This window comes from Callorhinus ursinus, unplaced genomic scaffold (genome assembly GCF_003265705.2).
Source record: "Callorhinus ursinus isolate GAN/ISIS: 27379988/994484 unplaced genomic scaffold, GSC_fseal_2.0 scaffold12, whole genome shotgun sequence".
NCBI lineage: Eukaryota > Metazoa > Chordata > Mammalia > Carnivora > Otariidae > Callorhinus > Callorhinus ursinus.
The window spans coordinates 44,346,982-44,372,651 of record NW_027397074.1 but is presented as its reverse complement, the minus strand read 5'-3'; the positions used below and the strand labels follow the sequence as shown (position 1 = coordinate 44,372,651).

General features: G+C 41.6%; 1 protein-coding gene across 3 annotated transcripts in view; it reads right to left on the bottom strand.

Moving 5' to 3' along the window:
• The window catches only part of CREB5 (cAMP responsive element binding protein 5), a 411,522-nt gene that overhangs the window by 6,260 nt on the left and 379,592 nt on the right, over positions 1-25,670 (bottom strand). For all 3 annotated transcript variants that reach the window (XM_073899011.1, XM_025873076.2, XM_025873075.2), the window contains 3 exons: positions 12,459-12,782; positions 8,199-8,426; positions 87-195 (listed from right to left, as the gene is read on the bottom strand). In XM_073899011.1, coding sequence (XP_073755112.1) covers positions 87-195; positions 8,199-8,426; positions 12,459-12,782 — 661 coding nt within the window. The remainder of the gene's footprint in view (positions 1-86; positions 196-8,198; positions 8,427-12,458; positions 12,783-25,670) is intronic.

Genomic DNA, 25,670 nt, shown 5'->3' with positions numbered 1-25,670 from the left:
TGCTCGTTCAGTAAAATCCAATGCAAAATTAGTGGCAAAACAAAACAAAACTGGACACTAAGAAAAGAAAAAAGTCAACGACTTACTTAGATATCCTTGTGATTCTTTCTGCATGGCTGTTATTGGACAGTCTTTATGCGTTAACAACAACTGTTTCAGCTGTGCCACCTCATTTTTCAACATGGACACTTCATTCTGGAAGGAGACACATCAAAGCCGTGTTGAAAAGACCAGAGAGTGTAAGTCCCCATGCACTTTCAATGGTGATATTGGCAAACTTTTCTGTTGTGTCTGAATGACATTAAGGGTAATATTTAATGGGATTCACCTGAAAATGTGTAGCTTGCCTTTAACTTGGTCCTCACATTTACCAGGGACTTTTTGAAAAGACCAAGTTTTTAACTCAAGAGCTGAAGCCTATTAAAAGTCCAGAGCACAGCCTTTAGGTAGTGGACTCTGGAGCCAGGTGTCTTGGGTGGGAATCTCCACTTTACACTTACTGGGTGACTCTAGGCAGGAAACATAAGCCAGCTTAAACTTTAGCGACCTTGTTTATAATTGGGGATCAAATCGGAATAAAGTTCTTTGAGTTGTTGTGAGGACTGAATGAGGCAATAGATGTAAAACTCTGAGAATACTGCCTGGCACATACTGAGCAACCACTGAATTTAGGTATTCATAATAATCACCTTCACACTGATAAGCTCAGGTTCATGTACAATCTGTGAAGAAAGTGAATGTTGCACATGCATTGAGAAGAACTGAATGGCAGAATTAGTGGCTTCAAACTGAAATGTCCTCAGAATAAGCCAACCGATCTACCATCAGATTTCTCAAAAGAATTGCCAAATGGGCTATAGTTCCACAGAGCGCATCCCTGCCTGACGTCTGCTTAGCAGAAGGCATCAAAGCACATGGCACAAATGTTGATTCTCTACTAGTGGGATGAGGTCCGCCCAGGAAGGCGAGGGGCATTGAAGTTTTGGCTACAATTAAATTAATTTGATTGGTTCACTAACTAGTTTGGCTAATTTCAGTCTATAAACTCTTCCTGCCATCAATAATCAGGGTGTTGTGGATTGCATGTGTGTGTGTTTCTTTTTTTTTTTTAAAGATTTGATTTATTCACTTGAGAGAGAGAGAGAGAGAGAGAGTACATGAGCAGGGGGAGAGGCAGAGGGAGAGGGAGAAGCAGGCTCCCCGCTGAGTCAGGAGCCTGATGTGGGACTCGATCCCAGGACCCCGGGACCACGACCTGAGCAGAAGGCAGACGCTCAACCATTTGAGCCACCCAGGTGCTCCCTGTGTGTGTGTGTGTTTCTTATTTACTTAGATAAGTGCCTCGAATCTCCACTTTATGTGGTAATTCACAAAGACCAATTCATAGCTTTGTAGAATAATGTACTTGGCACCACTGTCTACAAATATAAATGAAGAATAGATTGGTTGGTTCTAAGGTGCTTCCACTTGATAAAAGTAAACTGTAAACACAGCACCATCTCAAACAAGCCATTTTATAGTTGTGATAAATAATACCCTCTCTCTGGCCAATGTTCATTCGTGGCTGCCAGGCATTGTACTCCACATGTGGGAGCCTTTAAAAAAATATGCACACAGAAAAGCGTGTTTTAACATTGCTGTCATTAAGTTGTATCTACACTTTCATTATGAACTTGGCTTTTCAGGCATGTATTCATCACCTAAAAAACTAAGTTTGGGATTCTAAAAGTTAATTTAAAAACATTTTTTTTTGAAACTTGTTTTAAGGAATACCTCGCATTTCCAAATTCATTTGCAAAATATAAGTAATCAAATGGTGAGTAACATAAATAACAAAATAGTAAGAATCTCACCTACAAAAGCTTTTCTCTTCTCCAAATTTTACAAAATAAAAACGCCTATCTGAGAAATTAGCATTAATAGGACAAATAAATCACTTAATTGCTCTTAATCTGAAAACATTCAGGAGGATGAATTGCATCTCCCACCTCCAAAGGAGTGTGATTGGTAAGGGGCCCTATCAAAACCAAAATTGACCCCTGTCAATTCTGGGGTCAGTGGGACAACTTTATTTTTAGGACAACTTACTGTAGCCTTAAATACTAATTCTTTCCTCTTTGATTTTATGCCCATTTAAATTCAGACAGCCTTCCGTGCTTTTCCCAGATGCCCTTTGCTTAAAATGGCATGTGTAAAAGAAAGTTACTTTTAGTCTGTTAAATAGAAGGCAACCCCTGGTTAAAAAACAAAACAGGGATGTCTGGGTGGCTCAGTCGGTTAAGTGTCTGCCTTTGGCTCAGGTCATGATCCCGGGGTCCTGGGATTGAGTCCTGCATAGGGCTCCCTGCTCGGCAGGGAGCCTGCTTCTCCCTCTGCCTGCCGCGCCCCCCTGCTTTTCTCTCTCTCTCTCTTTTTCTCTCTGGCAAATAAATCTCTAAAACAAAACAAACAAAAACAAAATGAAAATGGAGAAAAAGAAAAAGAAAAAATATATAATATATAAAACTAATTATATATATAATATATAAACTAGTATATAAAACTAATATATAAAACTAATATATACATATATTTGGCCTCAAAATGAAATGCCATATTATTTGCATTTGGATTATAGATACAGCACTTTTCTAAAATCACAACCGTCAAGACACCTGCACCCTAAGTTTAGCTGCAGATAATGCAGACACTCTTTCTTAGAAAATGGAGTCAAGCTCCAATTTTTACTAAATCCTCCCATACTTTTCTTCTGTGACCTAGGAAACAACAAATAAGGAAAATAAAACAAAACAAGACATAAAACAAAACAAGATTCTCTTGCTTTCTTACACTTCTAGAAGAAAAAAAAAAAATTCCACCTGGTGGCCATCTTGGAGAGATTGATTTTAGTCTCTGTTTTTCCCCCAACTATGTCCTGCTCCATCCCACCTTTTCTAGGCAGTGTTCAATCTCCTAGGCACAAAATGTTCATAGCCCCTTCCTTAAAAAAACACTCTGAATTCCGTTCTTTGGGCTTCTACAATCACAAGGAGCTAACTGCCTACAATACTTGGCACACCCCAAATTGTTTCACAATAAACCTTTTGCTTCCATGAGAGGCCACAATAAAACAGCGCCAATCACCGCTATGAACAGCATATGTGTCAAAGCCCCGTACAAAATAGATGACTTGGGTGGCACTTTTTGTCTATGGAGAGCAAAGCACTTTATACATTGTAAGTATAGGAACGGAGGACCTGGGATTTCAAGGGTCTGTAAAAGTGTAGGAACCTGAAAGATATATGTGAATAAGGATGTATTTCTTAAAGTAATGTGTTAGTAATTATGTTAGTTATCTTACGGTTGGAAAATGAATGCTGATAAATATTCTCCATAAAGAAGAACAAACAGCCTCTTGTTTAGATCGTACACAGGTAATTACGATGCTGATAAGGATGAAATCAAAGTCTAACGGCCACAGAAGCAACAGAAATTCATGGGGCAGCTTCCAGCAGGAGAAAGAGCTCTCAACAGGGGTTTCAGAATAATACGGTTGGGCCTCCCCACTTGCCACATCAAACTAACGTAAAACAAGATGGTGGGACTAGTTCTCTAGTTCCCACCAGCAACATAGTTGTTTATTCTTGGAGTGTTTCTGTTTTGCCTTCTGTGGGGAAAGCTAACTACCTAATAATCGAATGAAGGACTTGATCTTTACTTTTTATTCATTAGTTAACTGCTTTTGGTATTCTCAGATAGGCTTATATTTCGAGTCTCGCACTTCCTGAGGGAGCACAGTTTGTGTGCTTCCAAATCTTATCAGGGCAGATTCCAAAGCTGTATCTACAGTTTCGGTTTAGCACACAACCTCGCATCCTTGTGTAGGTCCACACTGTTGACAGAGCCTGTCAAGCCTTCATCAGATTCCACAAGGGAGGCTTTGGATTAAGGAAGGTTGAGAATCACTGCCCTAGAGAAAGCAGGGTGGACCGTGGGCCGTGCACACGCATAATCATCTTCAAGTCCCCACACTGACTGACAAAGGAGATGCCAGATTAGATTTTAAATAAAAACCCTTTTGAAGGGAACACAAGTAGAATCACCTTGAATTCATTTTGGAAGAGAATCACCAGATAGCAAATGTTTCAAAATGCATGAAAGAAATAAAATGTTGCCTGCAGCTCTAGTAGGGAAATAAAAACCAGGCCTTCCGGAGGCACCTTCTTACTCTGAATTACCTTGCTTTATGAACTGAGGCAAATCACCAATATTTTTTTACTCCCCTGCGTGGGTTATAGTAATTGTCCTAGGTCTTTGTATAAAAGTACTTTATAAAAGCCAAGTATTAATAATCAGGTATGAATTACCCTGTTGAAACAGCCCTTCATTTTTTTCATTTTTTGAACCTCGTTTGGGTTTGCTACCCTAAAGCAGTTAGCCATTGAGACAGGGACTGTTGGAGGCTAGGTGCAGTTGAATTAATCTGTTCTTTCACCCATAAGGTTGTCTGGGGGATGAAGTAGTGCCCTTCTAGAGACATTCAACACCATAATAACATACTTTAAACAAGTACTCCAAGAAGTCCCTAATAGCTACATTTGCAGTTTTTGGCTTTGGGGATGTCATTTTGTTAATATGATAAACCCAGAATGCTTTTTGATGCAAGCAGTAGTCTGTGCCAAAAAAATAATTATCAAAATGGGGCCTACAAGATAGCCCCTCCCCGCTTATTTTTTTCTTTTTTGTAGATTAGTTGAGGCCAGGTTTGGTTCACGCTACAACAAAGGACTTTCAATTTGTAAGGCAACAGTTCCCATCTGGCCTATTCTCTTGCCAAGTCCCAAACCTGGGCTCATGTGTCTAAAATTTCAGCAGCGACTTAGGCCATGTGTCTTTGCACTAAAAAAAAAAAAAAAAAAAAAAAAGCAATTATTTCCATGGGCGACCAGATGATTTCCATATCGTCTGCTGCACACAAACAATCCACTGAGCATCCCATCAGTTGCTGATGAATTCAGAGCTGATCTTAGCTACTCTGTCAGAGAAAAGCACGTGGGTTCCTTTAGTTTAAGAATTCTCTACAATGAAAGATCCTAGAGCAGTGGGTTGGGTCAAGAGAAGACTAGCTTGGGTCCTCCTCCTACTACGTGCTGTTTGTGTGACTTTCGGGAAGACTCCTCATGTCTCCCTGGCCTCAGTTTCTCCCTATACAAAAATGTCAGATCGTGTGATTTCTAGTATTTCCCTCAATTCCTATACCTGTGTTGACCTCTTGGGTACAGATTTGTTGTGAGACAAGGAAATGAAGTCTGGGAGTTTTTGTTTTCTTAGGTCTGATTTTTTCCAATCTGAAACTCTGCAGCCCAGCTAAAAGGTTCTAAGCTGAAAAACAACTCAAAAGTGGCAGCTGGCCATCCAGACCTTGGATATTCCGTTTGGCTAGAGTTTGTTTGCTTAGCACCTTCCATTGCTGTTTACTTAAAATTTGGCTCACTGGACCAGCCTCAAGAGAGACACCTTTTTCTTTTGACAAAGGTCCAGTAGGAGGGAAAGGGTCATTCAAAGGTAGCAGAATCTGCATATCCGCTCCAGCATCACAAGGCATGATGCAGAGCACTTAGCATCACTGAAAACACGGAACGGCTGTGGTTTCTGTCTCTCTGAAGCAAAGCAGTGGTTGGAAAACACAAAGAATTTAGTCTTTTTAGAGACTGTTCCTTCCTTCCCTTGGGCACTCCTTTAGCAACCAAAAATACTGGTGCCTGTTGATAAACCAAATAGAACATTTTTCCCCCTCATTTTTGGGGGCTAGAATTCTAGTATCTTTTTTCCCTAGCCATGTATGGTTCTAAAGAGTGGTGGAAATTAATGGATTAGGGTCTCGTAAAGGGTAAATTTACCTTATGTGTTTTGTTAGAGCAATAACATGGAGGCATATGCCAAGTCATGAACATATCTGACCACAAGGTAGACCAGCATCTCCACTTTTCCTGGATCTCTGCTATGATCTCTTTCTGTTTTCAAGCTCCAGCACCATAGTCGATACGCTGAAATATTTCTGCAAGGACTCATTTTAGTTAAAACTGATTTAAACATTCGTTGGCATCTGATATGTGCCAGCCGGCTATTCATGGCTCCTTCATTTAAGGCAGTGGTTCTCAATCACTAGGGCTGATTTTGTCCCCACAGGGGATATCTGACAATGTGTGGAGACTTTTTGGTTGTCACAACTTGGGAGTGGGGTAGAGGGTACTACTCATATTTAGTGGGTAGAGGTCAAAGATACTACTAAATATCTACTATGAACAGGATACAATAGAGAATTATCAAGCCCAAATTAAATAGTGCCAAGATTGAGAAATCCTGCCCATTTTCATGGTCCTCTTGCAAACCTCAGAACTGGTAGCAAATTCCAGGGATTTCCACACTTAAGTCATTGCAGAGCCAGTGTAATATTTGCTAGATCCACATGCACCAGAGTTTTTATTGACTTAACATGTTTGTACAAATTAACTCATTATTTAATATTTTAGCCTCATCCTTACCAAGAATATCTATGAAATTGAAGTCCTGATGTTCTAATTACATTTTTCAATACACATAAACATAAAAACATGATTACTCTGAATGTTAAAAGTGCTTACCATCACCTAAAAGCTTCTCACATACCACTGTGGCTATAGGGATTCTAGAACTGCAGATTTTCAAGTTGCAGTGACTTTCAAGGTGTTAAGAATCCAGCCATCCCACTGTGGCTCGACTCCCTTCAATCACATCCTGGCCAAGTGGGCAGGCAGTCAGGGCTTGGACACTCCAGAGATAGGGAACTCATTCATTTATTTAACAAGCAGATATTGAGTGTAGACACTCAGGGACTCAGCAGGTTAGCTCGACACTATACTAGAAACAGGGGGTGGGGAGTAGGGGGAGAAGGCAATAAGATAAGACACAGCTCCCACCTTCATGCACCTAGAAGCCACTGGGAGGACTGTTTACTGTATTTCCCCCATATCTGCTATATATGTTCCCCATTTTCTTTCTCATGTCTATCACAAAAAGGATGATAAATTTAGGGGGAAATGTGACCATCCATATGCAGTCCATGCATAACCCAAAATTTCTTTACATATTTGCAATTTATACATTGGCTGCTCCAAGGGCATTTCCACTGAATGCACTGAATATGCAAAAGTTTTGGGGGTTTGGCACCCCTACTGTTCCTTTCTAAGGATGCACAGAGAACCAGGTGGGGGAAGGGAACCTACAAACTACTAAGGTACAGATCCTCCCTATTTGGGGCAATCTTTTCCCCCTTCCCTCCACTCTTCAGCCTTTCTCTCTGCTCCTAGAAGCACCGGGCTACAATCCCTAACTCTTACTGCTCTCGCTGCATACTTGTCATGTAATCGATTTAGTTGCTCTTTTTTTGCTGGTGGAGAGGGCATTCCTTATCGTGTGAGAACAGATTCCCTGAATGCATCATTTGTATAGCATGAAGTCTGCTGGAGCGGCCCTGGTACTAGACTTTTCTCCCCTTCTCTCAAATGCACCCCGAAGGGGCCTTGTTAGAAAAATGTCCCCTGTTGAGCCACCCATGAAAGGGAAAAATCCCACAAGATTCAAATCTTGTTGAGTTTGAAAACGAGATGGGAATAATGTCTTTTCTTCTAGAGCAAAATAATAACCATAAACGTTCCTTTCCTCCATTAAACCAAACCAGAGGTAATCTGGTGGAAGGCAAAGCAACCCCCTCCCTGGTGAATATAAAGAGCTACGGTTGGGCTGAAGATTTATTATGTGCTAGGTACCGGAGAAACTGCTTTGTAGACATTAGTTCACTTATGACTCCCAGCGACTCTCTGAGGTTATTATTCCCATTTTATAGATGAGGAAACTGAGGGCCAGGTTAAACACAACGAATTGCTGAACAAGAGTGTGAACCTCCATCTGACCAAACCTGTACTCATGGCCCTATAACTCAGTTGGGCAGGTTCTCCCTTCTCAGAGCTTTGTAGGCAGGTTGATTTAAAAATGAATGCTTATTTTGTTTTGTGCAGTGTCCCGGAGCGAATAAAACTTGGGGAGTAAGCCTGCATGCAGTTGCTCTGTGGGCAAATGTGCGGTATTACTGTTTAGGTCAACAAGTGCCTGCTGGGGGCAGGAAATGCCAACCGTACACAGGGCCTTTGAGTCCTGAGGAAAGAGACAGCGGCCTGCACCTGAAGCTGCATGTTTGTCTGGGTGAGTTCTTCTGCTTTCTTTTCCAGTGACATCACCCAGACCTTCCTCTTCTGTCTGCAGCGGGTGGCAGCTGCCCGGTTCCGTTCCAGAAATTTCCTCCGCCTCTCATCGGGATCCTCGTCCACCACCCTTCGCCGGCGCCCCCCTGTGGGCTGGGGTGGCTGTATTGTCTGGGTTGGCTGCATCTGTTGTGTCGCTGGTGAGACCTGTGGGGCACGAGAGGGAGGGGGGTGATGGGGACAGAGAAGGAACGTGCTGGGTGAGAGAGGAAACCCAAGCTGGTGTTGGAACACAAAGCACAGAGAGCTGATTGCTTTAGTAAGCAGATCGAACTCGTTTTCTAAGAACGAAGTCAACAGTGAAATCATGCTCATGAAAAGAAAAAGCACTGCCGAACTATCTTCTGTGATACTTTGGCAAGACACAGAAACGACTTGTGAAACAGAGTCAAACAGATTTTTCCCTGACAGGCATTTGGCTGAATTATGGCAGAGGAAATATTTTTTTTTTTCTCCTTCAGATGTTAAACATGTTTTATTTAAGTGCGTTTTATAAAGGTTTAACGTGCCAATGCAGGGCTACAGGTGACAACAGAGATCAGGGCTATTGTCACAATATTGACGAGTCTTCTGTCATCTGTAGAAAACTCCTTCTGGGCAGGTTTTGAACTTTCGTTTTCCTGGTGTTAAAACCATGTTCCTAGAACACACTTCTGGGACATCATCACCACTGTGACTCCTACCAAAAGAACCCTCTGAAGCCCAGAAAGCAGCTTGAAATCCTATTTTTGCCATTTCAGAGTTCTTAATGCAAAGGGCCTAGCTGGACCGGCAAATTCCAGATGGGTCCATCTGCTCCTTGGAAATCTGCCAGAGACAGGCCTTTCCAGGTGGCTGGTAGCAGGGCCTATGCAATGGATGCCCAGAGCAACCCTGAGCCCCATAATACACCTGTCTGTGCTACAGGGAGGGGTGGCTGGGAATCACCAGATATTTACATTGTAAGGAAACCCTAGGTGTGGCAAAGCACTTCATCAAAAAGTGTTACTATACTTACAGATTCCTTCTAAGAGCTGCAAGGGGCTCAGCAGTGCCTAAAGTTTTGGAGACTCCTGCCCACACAGCTTTATTTCCCTCCATGAGGCAGACACACAGCACTGAGTGAAATTTCCAAGACTGACTCTTTATGTGTCTGGACACCTAATGCTTTCCCTAATGCACTGCACTCCTTCCCCCTTTCTTCACTCTCAATAAAGGGTATTTTTTTTTTCCTTCTCATTTCTCAGTCACTCAGGCTTATGGCTATAATATCTATAAAGCTGTTTTACAAGAGACATTTAACCTACAGAAATAACAGGCAAAAAAAGTGTTTAAAAGAAAGTGCAGCTACCTTTCCTACCACATTCCAATTCTATGATTGAAATCAATCAGAATGACTGTAATTGCACTAATAATGGCTACTGGTTGACGCTGGCTGACTGAAAGTGATATATTTTAATCCTAAACTCTATCAAAGCTAATATGACTCACTGTAGAAGAATCAGGCTCAGGACTGAAGTTGGACTGCATCTTGGCAATTTTATTTAAACCAGAGACATTTTCTAAAACTGCTTATTGGTGATTCCTTTCCTCCCAATCACAGAGAAATAACAAAATGTATTAATTGTCGAAGGTCTCACCAGAGTGGCTGGTGAAGATATAATCCTTGTTACTGGCAAAGGTTTAGCACTTGTCATCTCAGATGCTAGCTGCTGAGCTAACTACCTCAAAGCAAAGCATTAGGAAGGAAACTGCAAACTTGGCCATTTTTGCCTGTACCATTTCTTTTTGAGAATTTGTGATGTCTGGATAAGATTCTCAAGTACGCAAAACTGGGTTTGAATCTCCATTGCCAAGACCTTGCATTTGATACTGTATTCTCCCACCCCAACTTCAACCAACCTTTATCTCTGACACTTCTGTGCCTTTTCCCAAGGGGGTAAGTTATGTTGTGGTTTCAGGTTCAGTCCAGGTTCAGGGTTCAAAGTGTAGTTTGGATAAGAGAAATTCCTAGTGATTGAAGAATGACACCAGGACTCCGAAATCACATCCTTACATGCAAGAGAATCCTAAGAAGCCAGGAGAAAGTGCAAATGCAACCCTAAGACCAGAATTTATGTCCCTGGTAATTATTGTTACTTATTTTATTTTTAAAATAGAATTCTGTTGGCATAGATGCTCTGAAGCTTTTGATAAAAATATAATGAATTGTTATTTCATAAAGACAAATTTATTCCAAGTCATATTAGAATCTCACAGTTGGGAGGGCCTTAATAAACTTCTGTTCCTAATGTTCTAATCATCGTATGCTTAAGCAATATGACAAGATCTCAGTAATCAGCCAAGTTCACATAATTTAAGAGTGGCATTTTGAGTATTGTCTGAATGATCTTGTTCAAATTTTAACAAGAACAACCTGTACTCTTTCCCTTTAGTATGGGATTAAAAAGCAACTGTTTGTGCAGCTAATTATAATGCAATTAACTAATTGCATATACAATTGGCCACTTACTGACTTTAAATGGAGGGCAATTGGCTAATTGGTAATTAGCTAATGAATGGCTTTTATATTCAACTAACGGTTAAACTTGTCCGTGAAGTAACTAAGCTGACAAGGCAACTAAAACTCGATGCTATCCTTTTCCTTAAAAAAATAAGTACACACGCGAATTTATTTGCCTGTTTTTCACTTCTAGTTTTCTTTGTCCCTTCTAACTGTCTCCATGTCCTACTATGGCGTTTGACTAAAAAGGTGCTTTGGACGTCATTTTATTGCTGAACTACTTGCTAAACGTCTATCATGTTACTTCAGTTTGGAATTAATCATGGCTAACATGTACTGATTCCTGTGCCAAGGGCTTTACAGACATTCTCTTTAACACTCCTAAAAGTCGATGAGTTTTGTCTATTATTACCCCATTTTGCAGATGGGATGACTGAGGCTTAGGGAGTTTAGCTGACTGACCACAGTCACACAGCAAGTGAAAGAATGTGGGAAAAGAATTGACAGGTTTCTCACTCTAAAGCCTGCACTCTTACTTGCTATATAGAATTCCCCTAAGTACCTTTGCAAAAGTAAGCTGACCTAATGAATAAGCTTATCTATTGAACAGATCAGAGAGTTGCTTGTGAATGACCCATTTTGTGGATGGCCGTCCAAGTTTGGTGTGTGTTAGAGGAGAGGCTTCTAAAGCTCCCAAACTGCCTTGGGTGGGGTCTGGAGGCAGATGATGGAGGAGATGGTGAATAAGTGTTATTTGGCGATTCCAAGCTCCCAACACCACTCTGACCCAACTGGTTGGAACCTGGCAGTGTGGAATGGGTGGAGGGGACTGACAAAGGTCATCCTGCTTGAAGATCCAAAGTGTCTAGGGCTAGCCATGCTCCTAGACATGCCCTTCATCCACTTACTAAAACTTACTCGGGTACACGGACCCGCCTCTCTTCTTGAGCTGGGTGACATAACGTCTGCCTGGTCCCCCAACCCTCCTTCAGTTGTGTCTAAATGCTGGCTTTCTTTCTAGCCACTTCTGGTGACTCTCCACCCCTGGGATTTGGCCTTTCTCTAGAACCAACCATCTACAGAGCTTGGCTCTCTGCTCCCTCCAACGCATTTCACACTAGGTGGCATGAGTCACTTCTCTTCCTCATTTACACAGCACCTTATGCCCTATCATCCATTACTGAACTCCTTTGTCTGCCTGGAACTGTTATTCTTTAGCTTTTTAGCATTTAGTGTTATTCAGAAGACTGCCCATTGTATTTAACTTCCATTTTACAGGTGCCAAAATTGAGTCTCTATGTTATAAAGCACTGCAGTTAAAACCATGGCTAGAATTAACTTATTTTTCTCATTCTTTATTCACATCTTTCTTCAGATGCTTCAATTCTTCCTAATCCTCCCATCAGTATGACTTTTTTAGAGTTACCTTTGTAACACACTGCAAAAAAAACAGATTTCGGAGAACTTGAAGTTTACATTTGCCCCCAGAGACTAGACCTGATATCGACAATATTATTTCTAGAAACTAGGATCTGGAAGGGTCTTACAGGATGTCATTACTTCCTAAGAAAGAACAGAGCTCCCCCAAGAGTGAGACAGAACACCCAAGCTCATCAAACCAGGTTGCTGCCAATGAACCCCGCATTAGAGCTCGCACTGATAACAACAAGGGGGAAAGAGATCATAAAAGGGTCTACCTGTGCTTGGTTGCCGGAGTGCAGGGGTGGGTGTGGCGAGGTCTGGTGATGTGCAGGGTGTGCGTGAAGGTGGGAGTGGGAGTGATGATGTGGGTGGTTCTGCTGGTGATGGGGTTGAGGGTGAGGATGGTGTGCTGGGTGCTGGTGCTGGTGTGGGTACGGGTGATGGGCTGGCAGTGTCTGGTGCTGATGCGGGTGTGAGTGCATGTGGTGGTGTGGCGTCTGGTCCTGCCGGGAGCCCATCATTTCCATCATGTGTCCCATGGTGTTCATATTCCCATTTGACATGGCAGCTGGGTGGTGAGTCAACGCGGCCTTCAACCTCTGAAACAGAACAAAACAAGAGGGGACAACTGAGGTCAGTCGTGTACAGAAGAGGGATTTTGAATCAAAAGGACTCATATTTTCAATTCTATGTCATGGTACTACTGCTAGTAGTTGTTTATTGGTTGGCAGTATGACTTTTATATTATTTTCAAATTTCCATATATATCTTGGTAGGCAGGAGGGTCAATGTCAGCTGGAAATGTTAATTCAACCGTCACGGCAGATGAGCAGGATACCCTGTCAAGATTTAGACAGTCTACTAAAACGTATTTTCTACTAATTTCCTACTATCGATTATTCATCATATCCTATTGGCAGCTGAATGTAAGTAAAAACCAACACAATAATGTCACTGAACAAAGGGCTCATCTGATACAGCACTGTGTTTTGTAAGGCTCACAAGAATAAAAGATTTCTTCCTCTCAAAAGACTTCTCAAATACAAAGAGGAAATAACTTCAAATTTCAGGGTACAGGAATAGTATTGATGTTATTTTAGGACTTCAAATTAGATTCATGATCTATAACTTTCGGAGGCAGTAGGTAGGTCTTCTCCATTTGTTATCATGATATTTCTCATTGTCCCTCCTGATAACCTAATTTTTCTCACGCAATAACTTTCTTCTGATTTGGGGAAGGAAGTGAGGGACGTGGAAAGATTTGGAGGATTGCATTCTACAGCTTCTTTGATGGCCGTATCACCGGGCATATTTCTAACACAAAAGAATTATCCATTAACAAGCACATAGACGTGCACACAAATAACTTCTACCTGAATCTAAAGCAGGGATCAGCAAACTTGTCTATAAAAAGTCAGATAGTAAATATTTTTACTACTGCACGCCTTGTGCTCTCTGTCACAACTACTGAATTCTGCTCTTTTGGGGCAAAAGCAGCTGTAGACAGTGTACAAATCAATGAGCATGCTGGGTTCTAACACAACTTTATTCAGGAACAGGAAGTTTGAATTCCGTATAATTTTCACATGACATGAAATGCTATTCTACTTTAGATTTTTCATCATTTAAAAATGTAAAAACCATTTTTAGCTTGTGCGCTGTGCAAAATTAGGCAGGGGGCCAAATTTGGCCCATGGGCCATGGTTTGCTGGCCCCGATTTAAAGAATCAGTTGGTAATCAACTTAGTCACAGTTTCTTCAAAATTGCCTTTTCTTGTACACAGGCAATTATCATCATATCCTGAGGGGCACAATGTGCTAAGTACTGTATAATACAGTTATTCCTTGGAAACGTATCTTCGGCAGTGATGATAGTCTGGTTGGCAAGCTCACACAGGCTCCATGAAGTATTTGCTAGGGGACTCAAAATTCTCTCCTGATTTTTATTATCTGATTAATGACAGTGATGTGCGGTCACTGCAAAAAGGAAGAGTTGTATTTAAATGAGGGTCAAAGCAACCATGTTCCAGCCCTGTACAATATTAATTACTCTCGACTGGGTGGAGTAAGCTATTGATAAATACCAACTGAATTCATCAAAATCTTTAATTAAACACAAAGAACCTCCACTTTTTTTTTAAAAGATTTTATTTATTTACTTGAGAGGAGAGGTAGAGATAGCAACAGAGAAAGCAGAAGCGGGGAGTAGAGAGAGAAGCAGGCTCCCCGCTGAGGAGGGAGCCCAAAGCGGAACTCGATCCCAGGACCCTGGGATCATGACCTGAGCTGAAGGCAGATGCTTAAAGGACTAAGCCACTCAGGCGCCTAAGAACCTCCACTTGTAAAAGAAAAATAAAATAAAAAGGAGGGGGATATGTGACAGACTCTATCCTAAGATTAGATAATCATTGAAAACATTTCCTACATCCAGATTCAGTGACCATTAAGCCTACTTGCTTCCTCTTTCATGAGTATCAGCTACTGACCTTCCTCATAGTAATCCCGAAGAAGTTAAGCTTCCTGAATCCCTGGGAAAGAGGTGGACGAACAAGTAGAATAATTTCATCACAGTGGGATAATAATAGCATGAAACTTAAAGATTATTTGAATATAACATAAGCAAAAGAAGTAAAAAATAAAATAAAATGAATTGCTGGACTTTAGATACATGTTTCTTTATCCCAAGAAAAGTTTCCAAATGCCATCTCCAAACTTAAGGGTGAAGAAAATTATGAAAAAGATTATATTGAAATCACTGTTTTTTGCAATTGGGTAGTACTGATAAACTTTCTCAACTATTCTTTGTAGTTTCATTATTATGAAAACATACAGCTATGTAGTAAAAAAAATCAACTACTACAAGAATATGGGGTGAAAGACTAAAAGCCACCTGCCTACCCTTTTCCCGCTCAGCTCCACTCCCCCAAGTAACTTGCCTTTGTCCTCCTTAACAGTATATCTTCGACACCTTTCTATATGAGTGGAACTAGCTAATAACAATGGCTGGCATTACTTGAGTACTCACTGCACACCATTCCTCAGTCTCACCTAATCCTTAGAACAATCCTGTGAGGCTAAAAGAGAGGCTAAGCCACCTGCTCAAGCTCACACACCACTGGAGAGGTGTAGAGGCATGCTACCTCCACAGTTTGTTCTCTAAACCAAGAAAGAAGGTGCCGGAAGGCATACCATACACACTTGCCAAAAACAGTTATAAACTATGTTATGCCACCTCCTTATCATCAAAAGAAAGGCTTAAAGAAGAGACAGGTCTACAATAAAATGATAAGACAAGAAGCCATTGCTGCATGGTCCAGCGCATGATTACTTAGCACACAGTGAAGACCCAGATAAACTCTTTCTGAAACTTGGCAGACAGAAGTGTGAATGTAAGAATTTCCAGGAAGCTCTGGTGCAGCAAAGGATCCTGGGCTTACCATGATCACCTCCTTTGTTACACTTGTGAAGAATGGATACTTGTATTCCCCCCTCCCGCCTTCCCCCATCAATTTGATAAAGTACATGTGTCCCTTCTTCCCGTTCCCACTTCCTCCTCACCCTTGGGTTTATGACCCTTTGGTCTTTCTAATGTTCAGAGGATGTTATGGCTTATGCATAGACACTGAGGGGTGTGGCCCTGTCTTCCCATCAGCCCTTGCTCTTCCCACGCAGGCTCCACAGGCCTTTGCATTTGATAGTCTTCTTGCCTGAAATGCTCTTTCCCTTTCTTCAGACATGTTATTTTTATTTTTAAAAAGATTTATTTATTTATTTTAGAGAGGGAGAAAGTGAGAGAGTGCCCGTGAGTGGGGGGAGGGGTAGAGGGAGAGAATCTTCAAGAAGACTCCCCACCTGCCCAGCCCAGAGCCTCATGCGGAGCTCCGTCCCCCAACCCATAAGAATACGACCTGAGCCAAAACCAAGATGGGACACTCAACCGACTGTGCCACTCAGGCGCCCCTCTTCAGACATTTTATAGCTCTTAGCTCTTGGCTCCTCCTTAGTAAAATTCTCCCTGGTCTCCTGTCAAAATCAATTCCTGTTATTGCATGGTCCCAGTAGGGCCATATTCCTCTTCTTAATTCAGTTTGAGGTTATGATTTTTAATATGATTATTCAATTCATATCCATCAACCATTCCAGACCGTAAGCTTCCAGAGAGCAGGAACCACGTTGGATTTTGCTCAGTTGTTAAAGTTACAGCTTTAGCACAGAGCCTGGTACATGGCAGGCACTATATTCATATTTTTGGAATGAATGTACAGATGAATGAATGAATGAATGAATGAAAGAAACTTCTGAGGCTCATGAGGATGCAGCATTTTCATCTTGGATCACTGCAGGTTCTATCTGTCTGGGAGGAGGATTTCATCGGTCAGCCAAAGCCAGCAAAAAAGACTACAGAAGTCATGGAGGCAGACAGGCAGTAGAAGTACTATCAAAAGAGCTTCAGGCTCCATACCCAGCCTGCCCTCCCAAAAATGATAACAGAAAAAAATAAAACGTGAAGAAACAAAAGGAATGTGCCTTCACTTTCTCTTGATACCTTTTCCCTGGAAAAATCGTATGGAAAATTGAAAAGCGCCTTAGTAGTGGGTCACTGTGTTACCCCTCCAATGCTACAAACAAGTTTTCCACCTTTAATTAGGAGCAAAGGGAGCCTGACAAATAAATACTATGCACCAGATCTTCATCTCAAATAATTAGCTTGTCCTGTTAAGGGAAATTACTTGATTGCCTCAAGTCTATTCTTGCATATTTCACGCCAAGACAATAACAATAGCAAGGCTCATAACATTCCATTTACCTATTTATTCCCTCAACAAATATTGATGGAGCTTCTATTATATGCCAGGCACTGCGTTAGGCACATCATGATTTGCCACTACCTAAAGGAAATGGAAGACACATAAAACCAAAGCTTTTTCAGCATGGCGGAGAAAACACACACTTCAGCGAGGCAATGAAGACTTTAAAGCATCCCTTAGAGAACCTCAGGCCTTGGGGTTGAGTCCACCATTCAAGCACCAGCCTGTGTCCTCTTTGAAGGAAAGCAGTGCCAATAAATGATTGGGGCACTTCTGAAAGTCCTAAAAGAGCCTACTGCTTCCCTGTATCCCTGTGCCAACATGGATCATTGCAGTCTAAATCATTAAAGCATACCAAATATAGATATTTGTACCCCACTCTTTCAGGGATGATGAATAACCATTAAATGAGTCCAAGCTGTATTTTGCAGAATGATTTTTCTTTTTGAAGCCGAACTGTGTCTTGTTTTAAATAACATTCTACTCAATGCCAAGAAAAGGCAAGGGAGAGAGGGGAAAATTAATGAGCAAATAAACATATATTTTTCAGCTATAAAAACCAGGGCTCTTACTGAGGTGTGGCTGCAAGAGAGAAAAAATGATTCTGTTTACTTTCTCTCATCCTCTACCACATCCATTTATTTGAGAGAGCAAATCAGGAGAGACAGCAAGAAGCCTGACACAGCTGGTTTCAGTCACTAAGGGTCATTTTCCTTCGGTCTGTGTATTTTACAAGATCCTTGTTCACTGTTCCTGATGGGAAAGTGGTGGGCCCGCTGCCCAGGATCTGAGTCCCGGTCAGAAACCAGCTATCGACCTCATCCCATCCTCTGTTCTGCAACCGGGGCTCCCCCCAACCCCCCGCTTGAATCTTCGGCTCCGGACAGTTCGCAGTGCGGGGCACTTGGTGAAGCCCAGGTACTCGAGCCCGTCATTACTGCCACCTGGGTGCCTGCATGTGGGCCTGCATGAGCACACACGCACGTGACACACCCACCCACACCCACCGCAGGCAATTTATCTCCCATTAACAACTCGCTCTTGCCAATTAGAAACATTTGTGGAACTGTAAAAACATTTCTTCTCCATCTTCAGCACAGCCGATTGCTTATGTTCTACAGACTCTGAAAGCCAAGCCGAATTAAACATTATTTGAAATTCAGCTGGGTGGGAGTGGGGAAGGTTGGAGCATTCTTTGGAGAAAGGTTTTCATTAAAAACGGCTGTTGGGTTTTGTTCAAGAAAAGAATGTGATAACATCAAAATGTAGTGTTGCGGAGTTGACCACAAGAGGCTGTCTATATAAAAACAGGGTAAAATCCGTATTCGTATTTTGTTTCGAATACAGGATAATTGCCATCAGTGGCCTCCCCAAGGTATTGCTCGAAATGTAATTTCTTCTTTCTTTCTCTTCCCCAAACATAATTGATCGGGTGAGATGGTCAACACAGGCTTCTGAATGGTCCCTATGGTCACTGGTGTGAGCCCGGGTGCCTTCACCAGAGGTGTGCTTGCAGTGTCAATGACTACTGACTTGCTCTGGGTGTCAAGAATTTCTGATTTTAAGTCCCTGAATTAGGAAAAAGCTAAAACAAAAACAAAAACAAAAACAAAGAAATCAAAAAACAAAACCTGATATTTTCCACTGAATTTTATGACTATTATATGGCCAGTTGGGATCCCCAGTACTTCCCAAACTTGAGGAGAGATAGGGACGGGCAGAAAGAGACCTGTCACATAGTGCCACAAGTCAGTAACATAAACTTAGGGCTTTATTTTGCCAAGATAGAAATAATTTTTTTATAAAGATTTGTTTATTTCAGAGAGAGAGAGAAGAGAGAACACTAGCAAGGGGGAGGGGCAATGGAAGAGAGAGAGAGAGAGAGAGAATCCCCAAGCAGAGTCCCAGCTGAGCGCAGAGCCCGATGCAAGGCTCGATCCCAGGACCCCGTGATCTCCATCGGAGCTGAAATCAAGAGTCGGCCGCTCAACTGACTGAGCCACCCAGGTAGCCCTAGAAATAGTTTTAATGCCCAGATTCACATCTGAGCTTCAGAATATCCATTGAAAATGATCCTATATCTGATAGCATCATGGATCTTAAAAATCCACCTTTAGTTCAGGATCATTGTTGAGATAATTAACTAAAATTATACCTGGCTTAATCGCTGAGAATAAAATATGCTTCTTTCAAAACTTTCATAATGTAACTCAGTGGTTTATTTAGCTCTGATGGTTTCATAATTTAAGTATTTATCTGCTTTAGGTTTGGTTTGGTGAATAAATTTCAAATAAGGCTACCAGGATGGAAGGAAAGATGATCCAGGAAGGGTAAGATGCTATAAAGTCGAGAAGGAAAAAATATTCATACTCTTTGTCATGTTGTCACTAAAAAGTATTAACTCTGAAGATGTTAGAGATAATGTAATTAGTAAAAAAAATACAAAGAAATTGTATTATAAATCAATAGTACACTGGAAAACAATGCAAGAACATCTCACAAATAAGAATGATACCTCAGAAAAGTAGAACTTCATCAGTTTTAATAAAAGCAAGGAAAAGATTTGGTGTCAGATTTCACTCTCCCATTTTCCACTTGTGGATATAACTTCTAAAATGAGGAAAAGCAGACCTAAATGTTAGGTGATACATTAAACTGTGGTGGTTAAAAAGCCAAACAAGCCCCAGAGAGAAATCTTAGCAATTTCCCTGCCAGCCTTTTTCCTATTAGTATCTAAATCACATATTAATTACAGTTCTGCAAGAGCAAGTCTTTGAAAATTCTTATTGAATGAAGAAGTTAATGAATGCACATTTATAGAATTATTTTATTTCAGATACCACTTTCCTGCATCTCTTTGACTCAGTGGCTACCTTTTATAAATCAGCAGGATGGTGGGCATTTTAAGAGGCTGTACGTTTTAGTGAATTTCAGAACAAACTAATGTTCTGAGAGCAGGGGCTAATCTTAATTCTGCTGTAAGACAGCTTTCAGTCCTTGAGGTAAATAAACCACTTTGGCTTTGTGTGCCTTAATCTACCTAACAAATGAGGGCAGAATCCGGAGCTCCCTATTCCATCAGAGAAAGAATCTGAGTTGAAGTCTCTAAGGGGTAGGAATCTATGGGAGAAGTGAGTTGTATGAATGTATAGAATAAAGAAAGTGATTGTTTCAGAGGATTTCAAAAGAAGAACAGAAGCTTTGGAGTGAGAAGTCTTGGTTTAGAAGCACGGCTCCATCACCTTGGGCAGTCAACTTGAGTTTCAAATGCCTCCTCTAGGGAATGAGGATACATAATGGGATAAGAAAATGTATAAACCGGGCGCCTGGGTGGCTCAGTCGGTTAAGTGTCTGCCTTCGGCTCAGGTCATGATCCCAGGGTCCTGAGATCGAGCCCCGAGTGGGGCTCCCTGCTCAGCAGGGAGTCTGCTTCTCCCTCTCCCTCTGCCCCTCCTCTCTGCTCATGCTCTCTCTCATGCGTGTGCACACACTCCCTCTCTCAAATAAATAGGGGCGCCTGGGTGGCTCAGTCATTAAGCATCTGCCTTCAGCTGAGGTCATGATCCCAGGGTCCCGGGATCGAGCCCCGCATCCGTCTCCCTGCTCCGCGGGAAGCCTGCTTCTTCCTCTCCCGCTCTCCTTGCTTGTGTTCCCTCTTTCGCTATCTCTGTCAAATAAATAAATAAAATCTTAAAAAAAAAAAAGAGTTGGATGCTCTCTCAAATAGATAAATGAAATCTCAAAAAAAAGAAAATGTATAAACCATAAGGACATAGGGAATAATTAGCAGAGCAGAGTGGAGTAGTTTTCTGGGTGGTAAAACCAGCTTCTGATGAAAAATAACAAAACGAGGTATTAAAAAATATTTTTTCTTAGCATTAAAATATGTTTTACTTTCAACTTTTAAAATTCATAGTAAAGCACAATAGCATATTAATCACTGATGAAAGGAATGAAATACTGATGCATGCTACATCATGGATGAATCTCAAAAACGTTATGTTTAATAAAAGAAGCCAGACATAAAGGGTCATAGCTCATATGATTCGATTTAAACAAAATACCTGGAATAGGTAAATCCACAGAGACAGAAAACAGATTGGTGGTCCCAGGGCCTGGGAGGAGGGGAGAATGAGGAGTGACTGCGTAATGGGTACAGGGTTTTCTTTTGGGGCCAAGAGAATATTCTGGAACTAGGTAAAGGTGGTGATTGCATATAACATTGTGAATGTAATAAATGCCCCTGAAATGTACACTTTACAATTACATAGTTATATGATTTTATATGACCTGGATGTCAATTAAAACTACTTTTAAAATACAGCAGAATAAGAATCTCCTCTTTTAACAGGGTGCCAATAGAAACTCTTGACTTCGTCTGAGAATTACTAATACCCACTTTGATGTCACCTTAAGTAAAACAGTGTATTGTAAATAATAAAAGCCAAAAAGATATTTTGCCCTAGAACGTCTACAGTCAATGCCAGATTTTTAGTCTATATCTCAGGGAATTTGACTCCTCTGCAAGACATTGGCACCCTCTTTTCATTACAACTCTGTCATCTTCTAGCTGGCTTAAAACTAAAGAGAAATGCAGAAGCCTTAGCCACCAACTGCGTGCAACTCAAAGCTAGTAGAGAGTATTAAATACAGAAAGAAAGATTTTGGCAGAATGGCATCAAGGAGTCTAAAAAGAGAAATTTAACAGGGATCAGGGTAACATCTTATGCTTGGTTAACAAAAACAAAAAAAAACAAAACAAAACACATAAAACCCCAGTACTGTCCAAAGGCAACTTAGTGGAATAACAGAGGATGCAGGAATTTCATGTGAATTTGTAAAGCACCATTACATAATGCACATGTCAAAACAGCTGATGTGACTTTCAGCTGCATCAATGGTACTAGATTGCAGAACGTAATGCAAGAGAGTGAGTCTTGTTTGTTCAGCTCTGCACGGGCCATGATGTGCATTCTACAAGTCCATGTGCCCGTATCCCTGCCCCCTCTTCCAAAGATCTCAACATCATGTCTAATAGGTGTTGGATTTTCTCTATATCCCAGTTCTCAACCGGTGGCATATATACGGTTACCTTTTCCCCTCTCTGTGATGAACATCCTTGTATCCACACAACTTGGCATGTTTACCTATTTTGAAAAAGTGTTCATTAAAAAAAATAATCCAATGAATTGATCAGTCCAGTTGGGTTTAGCTTCAGGGCAGAGGTGATGGTGATGATGGTGGTAGTAGTGTGTGTGTGTGTGTGTGTGCGTGTATGCACTGAGGCAAGGAATGTGGGCTGGGTGTCTGTTAAGGGGGAGCTAAGAGAAAACCAGGTGGGGACACCTGTCCAGTATCAGCTTTAGTAAGAGCCTTTTCATGAGTCTCATTTTCTTATTCTATCAATACCCCCATACCTAGGTGAGATATTGCCTTATGATAGCTTTAGGGTTCCTTGCTCCTTTCAGGTCACTGAGCTCCTTAAGCACTATGGGATGACCTTGGGTACTAACTTGGCTCTAGCAGATATTACAGCCTCCTGGCTGGTTTCCCTGGCAATTTTAAAGGTGCTGAATACACACTGGGCTTAGAATAAATATTTGTTGATTGCCTGCCTGCCTGCCGCCTGCAAGTCTCCAGGAGTGGTGCCTAACCATGGAATGTCTTTGAAGCGCTGGCCTATAATTTTCTCCACAGAAAGAACACCTTCTGGTGGTGGTTGTGGGGAGAATAATGCCCTTTGTCTTGCTAGCAAACACTGCTCACCCCCAAAAACCCAGCACCTGCAAGCCTGGGTAATTTTAGGTGAGGGCTTAGTTCCAGCTTTTATGGAAGAAGAAAGTTCTATTGGAAAAAAAGTAATCCTTTGTTATTTTATTTCGGACGAGCTTTTAATCAGAAACATAGGCAGTAACATATGTTAGAAAAATATATATGAAACATAGAACTTTGCATCTGTAACTTGCTATGGAAAATCCATGCTAATGCAACATTAAGTTTGGGGTTTTAATTGCACAGAAGTCAGAGAATTCAGAGTTCAAGTTCCCAAGCTTCACTCCACATGTGCATCCCAGGACCCTTCCTGAGTGGGGTGACCTAATTATTTGGCAAAACATGGTGCAATGAAGAATGATAGAAAGGATTTCTCCTCTCTGTGATACTTCCTATCATCCCAAGCAAGATGGACAGTGGCCAACTTTAGCTACATAAACTATACCCTTTTTAATGTACAGCAGTCCTTGGTGACCCTCACGATGAACGATGTCCCTGTAATGCCTGAGGTGGGAGGTCCAGGTCTTGCCGAAGTGCTGCACAGATGAAGCAGCCACTCACCACCACATCCCCGGGTCCTCCGGTGGATCCTGCCCCGCGCTCTTCTGAGGATAGCTGTGTTGAGTGGGCACTGTCCCCCTCATCCCTGCTCTACCACCAGAGGACATCTCCCAGTAATTCAGATGCTCAAACTTCTGAGTCTGAAAGTCTGACCAAAAGGCCTCCAGGGGATTCGAAGGGCTTTGTGGACACACCTCTGCCTGGTCCTGAGGAGACTTGTCCAGGAGAGGTGTTCCGCATTGTTGTCCTCCAATTTCATTCTAGTTGTGGGTAAGAGGGCAACATGTGCGTTACCGTCTCTATTAGAGACATAAGATGTCTAGCCAAGGGAGCACAAACTTGTCATAGTAAGAAGTCTCCAGGGGTTTCTCTCTAATTATGGGTAGTAGATTGTGTGAAGTAAAAGGTGTCCTGCCCCTTGGTATCTATATTCAAGTCCATCTAGCATGTTCTATGTGTGTCCAATGCTGTCTTTCTCCTTGGTAAAATGGTAATGGTACCTTCTGGTTCTCCATGTCTCCTTTGCCCCTAGATCTGACCCCTGCCTGAGTTCCCTAAAGTGTGTTAACACTGTTATGGGAAGAGGGGAGGAGGGAGAGGAATTGCGGACAGTGCGGGGGGTAAAGAGGGAGACTGTAATAAACTCTGATTCTTAAAGTGTTGCTTAACATCCTTTTCTGGACTTTGCAGGTGTTAGTGGTCCAGAGTCACTGGACCAACGGCCAAATCAATTTGTGGTGGTTCTACTCCACTGTTCAAGGAGAGTTCCAGGTCTGCCTGTGAATGATCTGGATCATACAGCGCTCAACTCAGCAGCCCTTGAACAATAAAACAGCACATCTATAAATAGCCCCCAGGCTCTGAGCACATCAAGAATCCCTGCTGCCACCTAAGAGCTGCCTGGTCCTGCTGAGCAGAGAGGATCAGGAGATACCTGTCAGACTCAAAATGAAGACGCATCATCGCTAACAAAAGCTCTCACAGCACAATCTTTGGTGTTTTAGGCAAATCACACCAGCGAGAATAAAGCTGGGCCTGGGGAAGCCACAACAAAATATCAACACCCACCCCACCCCGCCCTGTGTGTCTACGTTTAAGGCATTTCCAAGAGGAGCCATTTATAATTCATGGAGAACCTGGCCACTGGTGTGTGTATAGAAAGTTAAGCTTAAGGAGAGTGGGTGAATTTTGCCGGAGAAGATGATGGTGCACAGCACTGCCAACCAAAAAGTGAGTAACAGCTTCTTTCTGAGCTAATGTGCATCCCAATCATGTTTGTTCTCACATGTATTTTTAAAATTCCATTACTAATAGGTATTGAAAAATTTCCAATATTCTATGCTCTTCTCTAGTTTTAGAGTTTTCTCGGAAGTTTGTCTTTTTGGTTTCAGGAGGCCTGACCAACAGAATACATGAACTGTTTGGCACATTTTTGAGAGTGGAATCCCAGGCCCTTGTGAAGCTGCTTTTTTATCTCTTTGTTTCTATTGTTTCCCTGGTGTACAATTCAATGAACCAGAGATTTAAATCTACCATTTTACTGCCTAAACACAAATAATGGGGGTGCTGGGGTGGGGAATGTGGAACCATCTCTTTAAATCACATTGTCACAACTGAGCACCAGTCTAAAAATGCCAAATAGAAAGCTTTCTGGTGGATTTATTAATTGAAAATGGCCTAAGAATTTATCTTCTAACAAGTTTAAAATATCATTTTCATGATCTGTCTTCTTTTCTGCTCAAGCAATTTCATTTCTGTCTCCAAATTTCTCTTAAGCAACTGTTCACCACGGGCTGACAATACTATAGTAGCTTGCCCTAAGTCAGTACCTTCCTTCTCGGGGGAGCAAAGCACTTTGAAGATAGTAAGTAAGCCTCTGCAGTAGGTAACAAAGATCACTCCCCAAGTTCTGGAGATACAGGAAATTCCTGTGACAAAATGTTAAGTCATCTGCTTGGAAGCCACTGCAGAGAAAAGGATTTTTGTTTCAAGATTATGTTATTATTTTTTTTTGTAGATGTTAGAAGCTTTTTTAAAAATTTTAATTCCTTTTTAAAAAATTTAATTCCTAGTATAGTTAACATACAGTGTTGTATTAGTTTCAAGTGTACAATATAGTGATTCAACAATTCCATACATCACCCAGTGTCATCATGACAAGTGCACTCCTTAATCCCCATCACCTATTAACCCATCCCACCACCCACCTCCCCTCTGGTAATCAGTTTGTTCTCTATAGTTAAGAGTCTGTTTCTTGTGGTGCCTGGGTGGCTCAGTCGGTTAAGCGTCTGCCTTCGGCTCAGGTCATGATCCCAGGGTTGTGCGATCAAGCCCCACATCGGGCTC